Genomic DNA, 16,630 nt, shown 5'->3' on the forward strand with positions numbered 1-16,630 from the left:
GTAAGAGAGTTGACATTTAGTCAAATAGGAACTTTGCTAACCAAGTTCACTCCCACTTAATCTAAAACAGTCACAACAACAAATGCACTGACATGCTGCTGCATGTGGTGTAACAAAGCGGCATAGTTTCCCAAGGATTGTTAAACATGCTACTTATATTTTATATAAAAAAGGAGAAAAGTAAATGAGAAGAGTTTGACTTCCTCTGGAGCTTTCTTCACCTTCATAATCTGACAGAATTCTATTCAAACCTGAAGCCAAACCAAATCCTGGTCCTACCTTTGAGCCCACGGGGTAAGTCTAATATGAACAGTTCATTTTGTTCTCATGCTTTAAGTGATGTTGAATCAGTGTGTGTAGGGTTATTTCTGCTAGTCTGTCTATCTCAGTCACTCATGAGTCATATAATCATATCAATTACAAAAGACCCACAGTGTGTAAGTACAGTGTCATCCCACATTCATGCATTTATTAATGGTTATTAATAATTATTAATTAATTATTACTGTTAGTAACCAGCAAGAGTAAGATATAAAGCAAGCAAATACTTGCATTCAAAATAGAAAAATTCATACCATTCCAGTTCATCTTCTCTCTGTGTATGTATGCATCAGTGTACATTTCAGTGTGTGATGTTCACTGACATGCAATGCGCCTTAATTTTCTAGTCAGCATCTGTCAACTATAAGTACTGCAGCAGTGCATTAAACCCTTTGAAAGCAATACTTACCACCCGTCCTTCTTTCTTTATCTCTCATGGTTTTCACAGCACTTTATATAATCTCTTTGCCTCTATCGTTTTCAGTATCTTACCATGTCAGTGTCCTCACTGTTCTCCTGCTGTTTCATCATTTTTTTTATCCTTATCTGTGTGTTTTCATCTTTTCTGTAGATGAGACTCAGGATACCGCTAATCTTACTACATCTATATCATTCCACTCATGCGTGAGTCTTTGAATAACTTGAAGACTATTCAGTTGACTCACATAGGTTTGTTGGTCTCGTTCCTGATCCTTGCTTAGTCACTTTTTCTTTTTCTCTCCCCAACTTGCTCCATCATCATCATAAAGTGTGCTGAGCCTGGTTACATTGACCGTATCAGTCAGAAAACTCTATCCATAACTGAGTGTTGAAGAGGAAGAGCCAGATTACATCAGAGGGAAAACCAGTAAACATTATGTCCATAAAATATTATCCAGTTTCACCAAAATCAGTGAATTAGTTGGTGGTGTGTGACTGTAAAGCATTATGTAGTTCCCACGAGTGATCATTTCCAGAGCACAGAGTTACAGGTGCAGAAACAGGTGCAGAGTGGGAACAAGAAAGACACCGTTCACCTAACTACAAATCAACGTGATTTAAATGTTTATTTTTATCTTATGATATGGTATAGAAGGTAAACAATATTGCTTGAACAGTAGTACATTTTTTAAATATCCACCACAGTGCACATTCAAATTTGCAATTGTCAAACAAAATTGTAAAAATAGTAGTCACTTATTTAAATGAACTAAATGAAATGTTATTGCTGCCACCAAAATAAGTGAACTGGACGAATGCCTCATACTGAACTGAAATGAGCTACTGTAACTTTGACACACTGAATGTTTTTTTTTTTTCTTTTTTGTGAAAGTGGAGATGATTGTTTGGAAAGATGATTTAAAATCACATGACAGAATGCTTTTCAACCTATCGTGACACTTCCTTTATTCTCTCCTCCTTCCTCTTTTGTCTTTCTTGTATCTCAGTCACGTTAAGTTCACTGTAAAGTGTCTTTATTGTTCATCACTTTAAAGAGAAAACGCAACGCCAAAAATACATAAAGAGAGAAAAAGATGAAAACAGAGGGAGAACATGACAGAGATAGTCCCAAAGGGAGGGCGGGAGAGAGAAAGATAATCTGCTGGAACTGAATGGCTGAGAGGAAAGTGGAGCTTTGTATGTCAGTCTGACCCGTTAGGTTTAATCCTGCTCTGTCTTTATATTCTGAATCTTCACTCTCTGATATTCTGTCCAAATTACAACCACCTCCACGGTAATCCCACACTGCTGTGGCCTACATTACACCTCAGCCTGTGCACACAAGCAGGTGTGTCCAATTGAGAGTGATGGAATGAGACGATTGTGACGGCTGTGAATTGACAGTCAATCAAAATGGTTATCAGATATGATGAAACCCAATCACTTAGAAAGGTGGTCAGACATTTTGCAGTTCAGATTTAAAGTGCCTCTGGATTACAGGACCTGAAAAGCATAATATATAATTTCACGACACAATGTTTATGAAATCATTGCAATAGTGCTCTCTGGTGGAGAAAATCTGCATAGCATGATCTACTGCAACAAGTTATTGGCTTGTGAGCCCTTACATAGCTTTTGCAATTTGCTGTTGATAGACGTTTAATTTGGATAAATCTGTTATGTTCGAAATACTAAAGCTATTTGGGGTGCATGGCCACTCATGACCCCTCCCATTTTCTTATAAATCTCTGAGATATTTATAGATAAAAGTAACACCCTTAAGAGTGCAGTTCATTTCCTGTTCATATTTACAGTTTCCCGTGAGAACGTGAAAGCTGAGGAATTTCAGGGCACAAGAATCAAATGATGACATGTTAATACACTTTAATACCAATGTAATACACAGAAACAAAGGCAAATGTAACTTATGGCAGTGACGCCATTTATGCTGTGCAAAATATTTATATTATATACATTTAATTGTATTTAATACAACAAAATGCAAATACTGTTGTTATGCCCCAGTCTAGGGGCCTAGAGCATAACAAGAAAAAGGTGTCCCAATCTTCCCCGAGTCCCAAGTAGCCACTTACAACAAGTGTTATGTACAAAAGAAAATGGTTTATTTACAAAACTCAAAAGATCAAACAACTATAACTAAGGAATCATCTTCAGGGTGGACCAAGGCCAAAACAACAACCAAACAACTCTATCTAGAAAATAAATCTCTTACCTCAGAAAAAAACTAAATTACAATAAACTTACCTTCCTAACTAACGGAAAACAGGAGAAAATACGATTAACTCAAATGGCAGTCCACCCCTACTCTTCAAACAAACAAAAGAAAAACTTTTGAATCGCAAACAGAGGACTTCACAACAGGACATGTGGCTGGTTGGGAGAGGAGGAGGATGCAGAAATGCTGTTATTCTCCTGATGACTGCCATCTTGGCTCCTTATATCTCAGGTGTTTTCAGCTACAGCCAATCACGGGCTAGGCTGGAAATTACTCCACCAATCTCCTCCTGGGGATGGCACATCCCTGTTTGCATGTGAAATTGACAGACAACACAAGGCACACAAAAAACACACAGACTAAGACACAAAGAAAATGACCACAGTCATAACACTGTGGTAGTTTTCTATATACATTATCACTGGTGGAATGTAACTAAGTACAGTTACAATATCGGTATACAAAAATTTAATTTCTACAAACTTATACAAATTTGAAACTTTGTATGCTAATTTCTACATATTAGTAGAAATATTGTGCTTTTTACTTCACTGCATTTGAACAAATAAACATTTTACATAAAACACTAAGTGTTTTTCAAATTAAACTGACCTAACAGTTTTAATACAAATTCAGCTTTCACCGTTTAAGCAAAAAGCTTTGATGGTTCCCTTAAATTAAATGGAATTGTAGTATATCAGTCACAGAGGACATTTCTCTGCATTGAATACTAGTTTTGCGAGTTTGCATGTCAACATTCGTTAATTTGTCCCAAACACAAAGTACATATGAAACTGAGTTTGTTTAATTGCACGTATTTTGTCAAATTTGACAAAATATGACCTGATGATGGCTATAAATGGAAAGTTAAGGGATCACAAAGTTATTACAATCATCCTCTGGGGAAGATAAACATCTGTACCAAAATTAATCCAATATATTTTTTTTTTATTTCACTCAAAAAATAAAAATGCCAACCTCATAGTGACATTAAAGGAAAGTCAGTAAGATCCAACCTCTGCCCACTAGTGATTGGTCAAAGGGCATCTATGAAAATAATCCTACACATACAGTGCTTAACAAATGTATCAGACCACCTTTTAGAGACCATCAAGTATCATGACACGTGTGAAGTGCTTTCATTTTCAGTGAGGTCTCTATGTTTTACCATTTCTTCTCTCACAAGAATGAGAAGTTTCAAACTGAATTCACTTTTTTACCCAAATTTGAGCCAGCTCACTGGGCTTCAGTCAGAAATGAATCAAGCATAACATTTAACCACTAAAGTGAATTCTTCTGTTAATACTAATATGACATCTTAATCAATAAATAATAATGTGTTTCACTATTTTTTAAATGTTTTTTTTATTAAAACAGTAAATTTGAAAATTCATAGAAAACAACAACGATTATATTTCAGCATTAAAAATATTATTTTGGTCAAAGAGCTTTTACATACTAGTGTATTAACCATTACAGAAACATAAAGATTATTTCGGTAATTACTAATGCTGTTAATTTTGGGCAGCTTTGGCATAAACTTTATATTGGGTGATGGTCTAATACATTTGTTAAGCACTGTAGGCTACATGCGTCCCACTGAATTAAACATGAAGCCAAAAATCCGATATGATCTAAAAGCCATGTTCTGCCTCAGTTTTTGATTCTTGTCTTGGGAAGGGACTTGCACATAAAGCCTTTGGTGACTTTGATGATGCAATGCCTGCATCTCGACTGCTTTTACGCTTCATATGTGCTTTTAAGCCCCCTCCTTCCTCCACCAGACCGACAAACACTGCTCCCAGACTCTGTCGTATTTTCACACAGAACTTTGGACAGCTGAAGGCGTACAGAATGGGGTTCAACACTGGATTCAAGAACACAAAAGTTGTGGCTCTGTGCAGCCCCACCTCCACCAGTTTAAGATATGGCATCCCATACTGGGTTGTCACTTCGATTATGCAGAAGATGTGATAAGGAGCCCAGCACAGTACGAATGCTGTGATCAGAAATGTCACCATCTTGGTGAAGCTCTGGGACAGCTGATTTTGACTGGTCTGATTAGAGATAGAATCAGACATGGTAGTACGTGTTTGGGATAAAGATGCATCAGTGGTCAAAGGCTTGAGAATGATATTTGTGTTTTTTGTGGTTGGAGAGGTGTTACTTGACACAATAAGTGCATCAGGGCACCTTGCACTCTGCATTCTCCTCCTGTTCCTATTCTTCAGACTGAGACCAATTTTGATGTAGCTCCCTGCAATCACTACCAGGGGGAACAGGAATGCTAGCAGCAATTTGGAGATGGCTGTTCCTGCTTGCCTTACTTTGCAATCTCTCTCCAGAGTGTCTCGAGATGAATACATGGCAAAATTATGATAGCATAGAGTCCTATTATCATTTCTCACAGTCACTGAGCGAAACAGAAAGTAAGGTAATGTATTAATTACTGCCCACAGCCAACCCAATGCACAAACTTTCCACGCTCCTGCCACTGACCGATGATTCTGACTCCACACTGGCTTGGCCACCAGAAGGTAGCGGTCCAGTGAAATTGCTGCCAGAAGGAATGCTGACACAAACATGTTCAAGAAGAAAATGGAAGCCTGTATTTTGCAAAGTGGGTTGCCAAGTTCCCAGCTATGCGAGGAGCCAAGGTAAAAGGTGAAGAGGGGCAGTGTTAGAGTCGTCAGGAAGTCAGACATGGCCAGATTAAGCACCCAGACAGATGCCACAGTGCGTCGCCGTAGGCGGTAGCCCACCACCCACAGGATCAGGGCATTCTCCAAAATCCCCAGGCAGGAGACCAGGCCGAGGAAGCAAACCATCACCATATTGGCATTTGGGTGTATGTTGAGGCTGTGATTCTTCATGTTCAGTAGCAAGGGACAGATCAGCTCACTGGCTTCTTGGTTGTAGGTTGTGTTTGACATCAGTGCTCTGAAAGAAAAGAAGACTGTAATAGTAAGAACTGATTAAAATCAGATTGTTTGTGGAGGCACCGATGCACACATGCTTATTTTTGTTTGAAAACTAAATGATCTTTCTGATAAATGTTGTAGTCTGCTGTGGGGAGCAGTAGACTTGCCTTTGCCTGTAGAAAGTTGATACATTTCCACAAAACTCTGTACAGCTTTTCAAGTTGCGTAATGATATACAAATGTAATGACTGTCCCCGGGGTATACATACAGTTTAGAAACTGCTGTGCACTGTCACTAAAGACACTAAAAACACAAACATTTCCAGGCACACAGTTATATGTCTTAATTGTCTTTGTTCTTATCTTTGATAAGAATAACATGCCAAAGCCTGTTCTGGCTTTCTAACCACATACCTGCAACCAATACAGGCAACAAGTGCTTGACAAGGAGTGTTTCTCTCTATGTGTTGTATCTTTTTTTGTACAACACGTATTGTTTATCTTGAAACTACCAGGATACATACGTTACATACAAACGGTATTTGCTCTTTCCAGACCTGATACAAGGCCCTTCAACATTATTAGCTCTATCTCTAGATCACTCTATCAGTCATGCCAGGATGTTTTCACAAATATGTAAATATATTTAAAGGAAATTTGCAACCTCATGCAATGGCAGTGCAGTCATCGAACTACAGGAACTTACACATGTTGTAATAGGGGTTAAAACCTGTAATCTGGGATCATGGAGCTGGCAGCACTAGCTAAGGTGGGAGGTCACAGGGATGATCAGCGCAAACTGAACAATAAAACCAAGATGCCCGCTAAAGAATTAAACATACTGTAAAGAAATTGGAGAATTTCTCTCTCTCTAATAATCACAAAATATTTTACAATAAAAATTGGACTACCTAAATTTTTACCACAGAATTTGTTCACATGCTCAGATCTGACACCATATACATGATTTACACTTGACAGGGAAAGGAGACATGTCATTGTTGTGTCATGGATAAGTTGACTCATAAGTCTGCAGTCGTGTGCAGACATGATACTGTGTTCACCTCATAAAGCCAGTTAGGATAAGGGGATATGACTAAGTATGTAGTTATAACAGCTGTAGAATATAGTCTTGGCCTTTAAAATAATGATTTGAGAACTTGAATAATGGTTATTAGGAATACGAAACATGCCGTACAATAAAGGTGAATGTGACCAAAGCAGCAAGATTTTAATTACAGTAATACTTCATTATTTTCATTAAGTTTCCATGAGAACAGAGTTGTGCATTATGGCTCAGTGTGTGCTGACTTTAGTGCCTGGCGAGCTGTCAATGTAAACATTTGTACTGGAGCACTTTGATGTATGAGCTGATATTAAAATTGACATTGGCTGCTCTACTTTTAGTGTTTAATATAAACAATCAGTTTGCATTTTAATGTAGCCACAAGAGGGCACAAGCTAGTGTGCTGGTCCCAAGCCTGGATAAAATAAAGTGAATATTTGTTAAAACTGAACAACAACAGCAACAACAAAACCTGTTAACAGCAATAGGAGCTGTGTAAAAATGGTAGAGTATAATAAAATGTCTACATTAAACACGGACAACTGCTTAATAAAGGAAAAAAAATATTGACTGATTAAAACAAAAGCCATGATCCTTATCATCATTGAGCAATTAATTTGTTAGTCTTTGTAACACTCACCTGGATGTTAGGTCACTTTCACAGCAGAGGGAGAAAGTCACAGTCTATCATTCAAATTTCCTGTTCTGTCTTCCTCTTTGTCTTCCTGTCATAGACACCCATCGACCAAGTTCTGTCACTTTCTGAAGCTCTCCTGTTATCTACACGCCCACACACAAACATACCTCACCTTGCTCCACCCTATGTGCTACAATTTCTAATGAATGGAGCAGTGTGTGAATATTGATTTACATTTGCCTAAATTTTCATTTCAGAGAGGTGTGTGAGGAGAGGGTGGAAAGTGAAATATGATACTGACATATGATATGTGTGATATGTCATTGTTTGTCCTACATGCCAGGTCTAGACTTGTGTGAACTAATCCCCCTGACACTTCACACAGTGCTGTTGTTATACTTTTTAGAGGAAACTGTGAGGAAAAAACTATTTTGCTTGGTTACAAAAGTCTTCATCACCATCTGCTGGGGAAATCAACTCAAAACAACTTTAAGTTAACAATATGATTATTGTGCATGAAGGAGGTCAAATATGCTGAGAGATAACATACTAAACAAAAGCAACAACAATATCTGAAATACAACATTTATTTAAAATTAAAAGGGAAGTTTATTACGTGGGCATACTGGGCAAATTTGGGATAAGATATTGGCCAAAGGCAAAATCAGCCACAAGCACCAGGACAGAGCTACATGCACAATTAAAATATGGCTCTAATTAGATTTGATGTATTTCTGTGCTTATTGATTGCATCATTACAAAAGCTGTAGGTTATTCATCTGTTTTTCAAGATCCTTAGGTTTTCTTTGTGGCATTTTTTATTGTAGCTCATGGTATTGCACATTGGATAGTGCAAAGGTTTATTGAGTTACATGTCAGTGGCCATTGAAAGGTCCAGTGTGGAGGATTAGTGATATCTAGTGGTGAAGTTGCAGATTGCAACCAGCTCACCTCACCCTCCTCTTTCGAACATGAAGGGAAAACTGAGTTGGCCATGAAAGGCAATGTAAGTGGACTTATCCAGACTGTTCAGTTCGAAGTGTTTAGTTTGGCTGTTCTGGGCTACTGTAGGACCATAGCGGACTATTCCTAAAAATAAAAAGTTCATTCTAAGGAAACAAAAACAACGATTCTTAAAATCCCCTAAACTGAATTTAATAAAATCATATGATAAAATCACTGATGGCCACTGCTTTGTTATAATGCACTAAAGTGTTGGTGGAGGTGGAGCTTTTAACCACATTATATCCTGGTGGGTGCTATCTTAAGTTGTTTAGTACCTATATATCTCAGCTCCCTTCCTGCCTGTTCTTTCCACCTCTTTTGCTCTTTAGACCTGCAGATCTGTGAGGAGATGTGATGGTGATTCAGCTGTTTGCCTGGTGACTATACAGTACCTGTCAAAGTTAGTTCTTAAGGCATGGCACTAGGCTTTTTCCATCTGCCTAGCTGAAGTCTGTGTGAGCTTCATGTCTACTCCTTTTCAGGAAAGCCATGGTTAAAACATTTGTTCTTAAGAGTAAGTGTGAAACCAGTGATCGAAAGTAACAGTTTCAGGAAAACCTAAATTGCGTAAGAGCTTTGACATTCAGTGAAATAGGAACTTTGCTAACCAAGTTCTCTTCCACTTAATTTAAAAATGATCAAATCACAACAACAAATGCACTGACATGCTGCTGCATGTGGTGTAACAAAGCACCATAGTTTCCCAAGGATTGTTACACATATTGTATAGATATTTTATAAAAAAGGAAAAGTAAATGAGAAGAGTTTGACTTCCTCTGGAGCTTTCTTCACCTTTATAATCGGACAGAATTTTATTCAAACCTGAAACCAAACCAAATCCTGGTCCTACCTTTGAGCCCATGGGGTAAGTCTAATATGAACAGTTCATTTTGTTCTCATGCTTTAAGTGATGTTGAATCAGTGTGTGTAGGGTTATTTCTGCTATTCAGTTGACTCACATAGGTTTGTTGTCCTCATCCCGATCCTTGCTTAGTCACTTTTTCTTTTTCTCTTCCCAACTTCCTCCATCATCATCATAGAGTGTGCTGAGCCTGGTTGCATTGACCGTATCAGTCAGAAAACTCTGTCCATAACTGAGTGTTGAAGAGGAAGAGCCAGATTACATCAAGGAAAAAACCAGTAAACATATGTCCATAAAATAGATCCACTTTCACCAAAATCAGTGAATTAGTTGGTGGTGTGTGACTGTAAAGCATTATGTAGTTCCCATGGGGGATCATTTCCAGAGCACAGAGTTACAGGTGCAGAAACAGGTGCAGAGTGGGAACAAGAGAGACACCGTTCACCTAACTACCAAATCAACGTGATTTAAATTTTATTTTTTATCTATGATAGGTATAGAAGGTAAAAATGTTGCTTGAACAGTAGTAGAATTTCAAATATCTACCACAGTGCACATAAAATTTGCACTGTCAAACAAATTGTAAAATAGTAGTCACTTATTTAAATGAACTAAATGAAATGTATGGCTGCCACCAAAATGAGTGAACTGGACGAATGCCTCATACTGAACTGAAATGAGCTACTGTAACTTTGACACACTGAATGGTTTTTTTTCTTTATTGTGAAAGTGGATGATTGTTTGGAAAGATGGTTTAAAATCACATGACAGAATGCTTCTGACCTATGTGACACAACCTTTATTCTCTCCTCCTTCCTCTTTTGTCTTTCTTGTATCTCAGACACGTTAAGTTCACTGCAAATGTCTTTATGTTCATCACTTTAAAGAGAAAACGCAACGCCAAAATACATAAAGAGAGAAAAGATGAAAACAGAGGGAGAACAGGACAGAGATAGTCCCAAAGGGAGGGAGGGAGAGAGAAGATAATCTGCTGGAACTGAATGGCTGAGAGGAAAGTGGAGCTTGTATGTCAGTCTGACCGTTAGGTTTAATCCTGCTCTGTCTTAATTTTGAATCTTCACTCTCTGATATTCTTGTCCAAATTAACAACTACCTCCACGGTAACCCACACTGCGTGGCCTACATTACAACCTCAGCCTGTGCACACAAGCAGGTGTGTCCAATTGAGAGTGATGGAATGGAGATGATTGTAACGGCTGTGAATGACAGTCAATCAAAATGGTTATCAGATATGATGAACCCAATCACTTAGAAAGGTGGTCAGGTGGTCATTCCTCTTTTTCTGCCAAAAAACTTTTTCGACTCCCTGGAAAGATAATTTCTTCTTTTATATGGGCTGGGAATCACCAAGGGTTCGTAAATCTTTATTGGCAGAGATGCAGACTTAGTGGTGGACTTGCATTACCCAGTGTTCAATCTTATTACTGGGCTGCTCACATTCAAAACTTTGCTACTGGTTACAATCTCCTGGAACCTGCTGGTGTTAAATTAGAACTACCATCTTGTAGGGGATCCTCCATAGCCGCTTACTCTATTCTTCCTTACCTACAAAACTCTCTTTATACACTGATAACCAAGTGGTTCTTAATACACTAAATCTGGTATCAATTTAGACGACACTTTAAATTCACAGTCTTCTTTGGGTCCTTTAAACAACAACCACTTATTTCCTTCATCACTCTAGACTCAACATTCCAGGGTGGATGACAGGGTATCAACAATTTAAACACTTATATGTAGATTGCGTTTTTCGATAGTTTGCCAACTTGTCATCTAATTATAGACTCCCTGCTACTCATTTGTTTCGATATTTTCAAATTCGTAATTTTGTTTCTAAGTGTTCCCTAACTTTCCCCTCTGTACCTCCAGAGCAACCTGGGAAAGCTGCTCTCACGTTCTCCACATCAGAGAGGAATGATTTCAAATATATATAACTTCATTCTGGCATTAAACAGTCCCAAAGGACAAAAGAAGATGCATGGGAAAGGGAACGGGGAACTCAATTACTGGAGAGGTCTGGGAAACGCGCTGTAGGTAGGAAAGTCTACCACTTCTTGTGTCTTGGACTTATCCAATTCAAAGTTTTACACAGGGTCCATTTTCCAAGTCAAGACTTTCTGAAATGTATCCAGAAGTAGAAGATACAGTGATAAGTGCCATGGCTCTCCCTGTCACCTCAGCCATATGTGTTTTTTCTTGCCCTGAGCTGAATAGTTTTGGGACAGGCTATTTTTCATTATGTCCCACTGTTCTTGGTGTAAATCTGCAGGCTTGCCCGTTGATTGCCATTTTTGGGATTTCCGATGCCCACTTGCACTGAATTCTATACAAAAGGATATTATTGCCTTAACATCCTTACGAGCAAGACGTTCATACTGTTGCATTGGAAATCTGCTTAAATACCTTCCATTTTCCGGTGTGCTTAAAGACACCATGTTTCCTAAAAACTGGAGAAATTAAGTAATACATTGAGAGGATGTACGGACAAGTTTTTTCACAAATGGCAACAACCCTTTATTTCATATGTCACTAACTGGAGGTACTGCCCAACTGAGTGTGTCTGTTTGTTGTACCTGGAATGCACTCGGTAACGAGCCGTGGGGGGGGGGGGGGGGGGGGTAGTGTTTTTGTTCATTGTCTTTTGTTTGTTTTTTTTTTATATAATTGAAGGTTTCATGTGTATGTAAGTATGTATTGTATTATGTATATATATAGTGGTATATTGTATGTACATGTGCATATACTGGTTTATGGTGTTTAACATAAAAATGTAAATTGTAATTCTGTGACTGGAATTTTCCTAATTTTCTTTTTCAATAAAAAAAGTTATATAAAAAAAGAAAGGTGGTCAGACTTTTGCAGTCCAGATTTAAAGTGCCTCTGGATTACAGGACCTGAAAACATAATATTAATTTCACGACACAATGTTTATGTAATCATTGCAATAGTGCTCTCTGGGTGGAGAAAATCTGCATAGCATGACTACTGCAACAAAATATTGGCGTGTGAGCCCTTACAAGCTTTTGCAATTTGCTGTTGAAGACGTTTAATTTGGATAAATCGGTTATGTTAGAAATACTAAAGCTATTTGGGGTGCATGGCACCCATGACCCCTCCCATTTTCTTATAAATCTCTGAGATTTAAGATAAAAGTAACACCCTTAAGAGTGCAGTTCCTTTCCTGTTCATATTCACAGTTTCCGTGAGAAGTGAAAGCTGAGGAATTTCAGGGCACAAGAATCAAATATGACATGTTAAACACTTTAATACCAATGTAATACACAGAAACAAAGGCAAATGTACTCATGGCAGTGACGCCATTTATGCTGGCAAAATATTTATATATATACATTAAATGTATTTAATACAACAAAATGCCAACTGTTGTTATGCCCCAGTCTAGGGGCCTAGAGCCATAACAAGAAAAAGGTGTCCCCATCTTCCCCGAGTCCCATAGCCACTTACAACAATGTTATGTACAAAAGAAAATGGTTTATTTACAAAACTCAAAGATCAACAAATAACTAAGGAATCATCTAGGGTGGACCAAGGCCAAAACAACAACCAAACAACTCTATCTAGAAAATAATCTCTTACCTCAGAAAAACCAAATTACAATAAACTTACCTTCCTAATAACAAAAACAGGAGAAAATACGATTAACTCAAAGGGCAGTCCCCCCTACTCTTCAAACAAACAAAAGAAAAACTTTTGAATCGCAAACAGAGGCACTTCACAACAGGACATGTGGCTGGTTGGGAGGAGGAGGATGCAGAAATGCTGCTGTGCCCCCTGGATGACCGCCACTTGGCTCCTTATATCTCAGTTGTTTTCAGCTACAGAACAATCCGGGCTAGGCTGGAAATTACTCCACCATCACCTCCTGGGATGGCACATCCCTGTTGCATGTGAAATGGACAGAAAAACAAGGCACACAAAAAACACACGACTAAGACACAAAAAAATGACCACAGTCATAACACTGTGGGAGTTTTTCTATATACATTATCACTGGTGGAATGTAAACTAAGTACAGTTACAATTCGGTATACAAAAGGTAATTCTACAAACTTATACAAATTGAAACTTTGTATGCTAATTTCTACATATTAGTAGAAATATTGTGCTTTTTACTTCACTGCATTTGAACAAATAAACATTTTACATAAAACACTAAGTGTTTTTCAAATTAAACTGACCTAACCCTTTTAACACAAATTCAGCTTTCACCATTTAAGCAAAAACCTTTGATGGTTCCCTTAAATTAGATGGAATTGTAGTATTTCTCTGCATTGAATACTAGTTTTGCGAGTTTGTATGTCAACATTCGTTAATTTGTCCCAAACACAAAGTACACATGAAACTGAGTTTGTTCAATTGCACGTATTTTGTCAAATTTGACAAAATATGACCTGATGATGGCAAATGATGGAAAGTTAGGGATCACACAGTTATTACAATCATCCTCTGGGGAAGATAAACATCTGTACCAAAATAAATCCAAATGTATTTTTTTATTTCACTCAAAAATAAAAATGCCAACCTCATAGTGACATTAAAGGAAAGTCAGTAATTCCAACCTCTGCCCACTAGTGATTGGTCAAAGGGCATCTATGAAATTAATCCTACACATACAGTGCTAACAAATATATAAGACCATTGTCAGAACCATCAAGCTCATGATGTGCGTGAAGTGCTTTTATTTTCAGTGAGGTCTCGATGTTTTACCATTTTGAACAAGAATGAGAAGTTTCAAACTGAATTCACTTTTTTACCCAAATTTGAGCAGCTCACTGGGCTTCAGTCAGAAATGAATCAAGCATAACATTTAACCACTAAAGCGAATTCTTCGGTTAATACTAAATGACATCTTAATCAAGAAATAATAATGTGCTTCACTATTTTTAAATTTTTGGCATAAACTTTATATCGGGTGATGGTCTAATAATTTGTTAAGCACTGTAGGCTACATGCGTTCGTTTCGTCTTCTACCACTTTCCGGTATGGGTCGCGGGGCAGCAGCTTCAGCAGGGAGCCCAGACCCCTCTCCCCAGCCACTTCTTCTAGCTCTCCCAGGGGACACCAAGGCGTTCCAGGCCAGCCGGAGACATAGTCCCTCCAGCGTGTCCTGGGTCTTCCCCGGCCCCTCCCGGAGGGACATCTCACCAGGGAGACGTCCAGGAGGCATCCTCACGAGATGCCCGAGCCACCTTAACTGGTTCCTCTCGATGTGGAGGAGCAGCGGTTCTACGGAGCTCTCGCGGATGGCCGAGCTTCTCACCCATCTCTAGGGAGAGCCCAGCCACCCGCGAAGGAAGCTCATTTCGGCGCTTGTATTCGCAATCTCATTCTTTCGGTCACTACCCAAAGCTCGTGACCATAGGTGAGGGTAGGAACGAGATCGACGGTAAATCGAGAGCTTCGCCTTTTGGCTCAGCTCCTTCTTCACCATGACGGACCGGTGCAAAGTCCGCATCACTGCAGAAGCCGCACCGATCCGCCAGTCGATCTCCCGTTCCATCCTTCCCTCACTCGTGAACAAGACCCCGAGATACTTAAACTCCTCCGCTTGAGGCAGGATCTCGTCCCCGACCTGGAGACTGCACTCTGCCCTTTTCTGGCTGAAAACCATGGCCTCGGATTTGGTGGTGCTGATTCTCATCCCAGCCGCTTCGCACTCGGCTGCAAACGTTCCAGAGAGAGCTGAAGGTCACGCTCCGATGGAAGCCAACAGGACCAGATCGTCCACAAAAAGCAGCGACCCAATCCTAAGCCGACCGAACGCAGCCCCTCAACCCCGGGCGCGCCTAGAATTCTGTCCATAGGTTATGAACAGAACCGGACCCGATGTCCACGCGATGTTGCAGAGACGTGTCAACCAAGACAGCCCCACAACATCCAGAGCTTTGAGGAACTCCGGGCGGACCTCATCCACCCCCGGGGCCCTGCCACCGAGGAGCTTTTCGACTACTTCAGCAACCTCAGCCCCAGAAATGGGCGAGACCACCACGGGGTCCCCTGACTCTGCCTCCTCAAAGGAAGACGTGCTGGTGGGATTGAGGGATTGATTGGTCTTCGAAGTATTCCCTCCACCGACCCAAAACGTTCCCAGTCGAGGTCAGCAGCACCCCGCCCCCACTGAACACAGTGTTGACAGTGCACTGCTTCCCCCACCTGAGCCCCCGGATGGTGGTCCAGAACCTCCTCGAAGCCATTCGAAAGTCACTCTTCATGGCCTCACCGAACTCCTCCCACGCCCGAGTTTTTGCCTCTGCAACTGCCGAGGCCGCATTCTGCTTGGTGCGTCAATACCCGTCAGCTTCAGCTTGACGGCATCCCTCACCGCCGGTGTCCACCAGCTGGTTCGGGGGTCGCCGCCGCGACAGGCACCGACCACCTTACGGCCACAGCTCTGGTCAGCCGCCTCGATAATGGAGGAATGGAACAAGGTCCACTCGGACTCAATGTCCCCCGCCTCCCCCGGGACATGAGCGAAGCTCTCCCGGAGGTGGGAGTTGAAGCTCAGACAGGAGATTCCACCAGACATTCCCAACAAACCCGCACAGAACGTTTGGGCCTGCCAGGTCTGACCGCCATCCTCCCCCACCATCGGAGCCAACTCACCACCAGGTGGTGATCAGTTGACAGCTCGCCCCTCTCTTCACCCGAGGGTCCAAAACATGTGGCCGCAAGTCCGACGACACGACCACAAAGTCGATCATCGAACTGCAGCCGACGGCGTCCTGGTGCCAAGTGCACATATGGACACCTTATGCTTGAACATGGTGTTCGTTATGGACAATCCATGACGAGCACAGAAGTCCAATAACAGAACACCACTCGGGTTCAGATCAGGGGGGCCGTTCCTCCCAGTCACGCCCTCCAGGTCTCACTGTCGCTGCCCACGTGAGCATTGAAGTCCCCCAGGAGGACGAGGGAGCCCTCCGAGGGAGCGCTCTCCAGCACCTCCTTTAAGGACTCCAAAAAGGGTGGGTACTTTGAACTGCCATTCGGTGCATAGACACAGATGACAGTCAGGACCCGTCCCCCCACCCGAAGGCGAAGGGAGGCTACCCTCTCGTCCACCGGGGTGAACCCCAACATACAGGCGCCGAGCCGGGGGGAAACAAGCATTCCTACC

At 40.6% G+C, this 16,630-nt stretch overlaps 2 protein-coding genes across 4 annotated transcripts in view; one reads left to right on the top strand and one right to left on the bottom strand.

Moving 5' to 3' along the window:
• Window positions 1-41: 41 nt before the first annotated feature.
• vwa11 (von Willebrand factor A domain containing 11) overlaps window positions 42-16,630 on the top strand; it is a 50,097-nt gene continuing 33,508 nt past the window's right edge. The window contains exon 1 of one of the 2 annotated variants that reach the window (XM_027283032.1): window positions 42-294. Coding sequence is in view for 1 of the 2 variants with exons in the window: in XM_027283031.1 (XP_027138832.1) it covers window positions 9,467-9,471 (5 nt within the window). In the remaining variant the exon portion in view is untranslated. Of the gene's footprint in view, window positions 295-9,451; window positions 9,472-16,630 lie in introns of those variants that run through there. The other variant, XM_027283031.1, reaches the window with a different exon arrangement.
• LOC109141869 (prostaglandin D2 receptor 2) lies at window positions 961-8,277 on the bottom strand. Of its 2 annotated transcripts, none has more exons than XM_019273825.2 (2): window positions 7,605-8,277; window positions 961-5,917 (listed from the first exon to the last, which is right to left on the bottom strand). In XM_019273825.2, the coding sequence occupies exon 2, from the start codon at window positions 5,908-5,910 to the stop codon at window positions 4,612-4,614; it is 1,299 nt and encodes a 432-aa protein (XP_019129370.2). In that variant the 5' UTR covers window positions 5,911-5,917; window positions 7,605-8,277; the 3' UTR covers window positions 961-4,611. The 2 variants fall into 2 exon arrangements, with proteins under 2 accessions (XP_019129370.2, XP_019129372.2); XM_019273827.2 differs by having other exon boundaries at window positions 961-5,933.

This window comes from Larimichthys crocea, chromosome X (genome assembly GCF_000972845.2).
Source record: "Larimichthys crocea isolate SSNF chromosome X, L_crocea_2.0, whole genome shotgun sequence".
Classification (NCBI taxonomy): Eukaryota; Metazoa; Chordata; class Actinopteri; family Sciaenidae; genus Larimichthys; species Larimichthys crocea.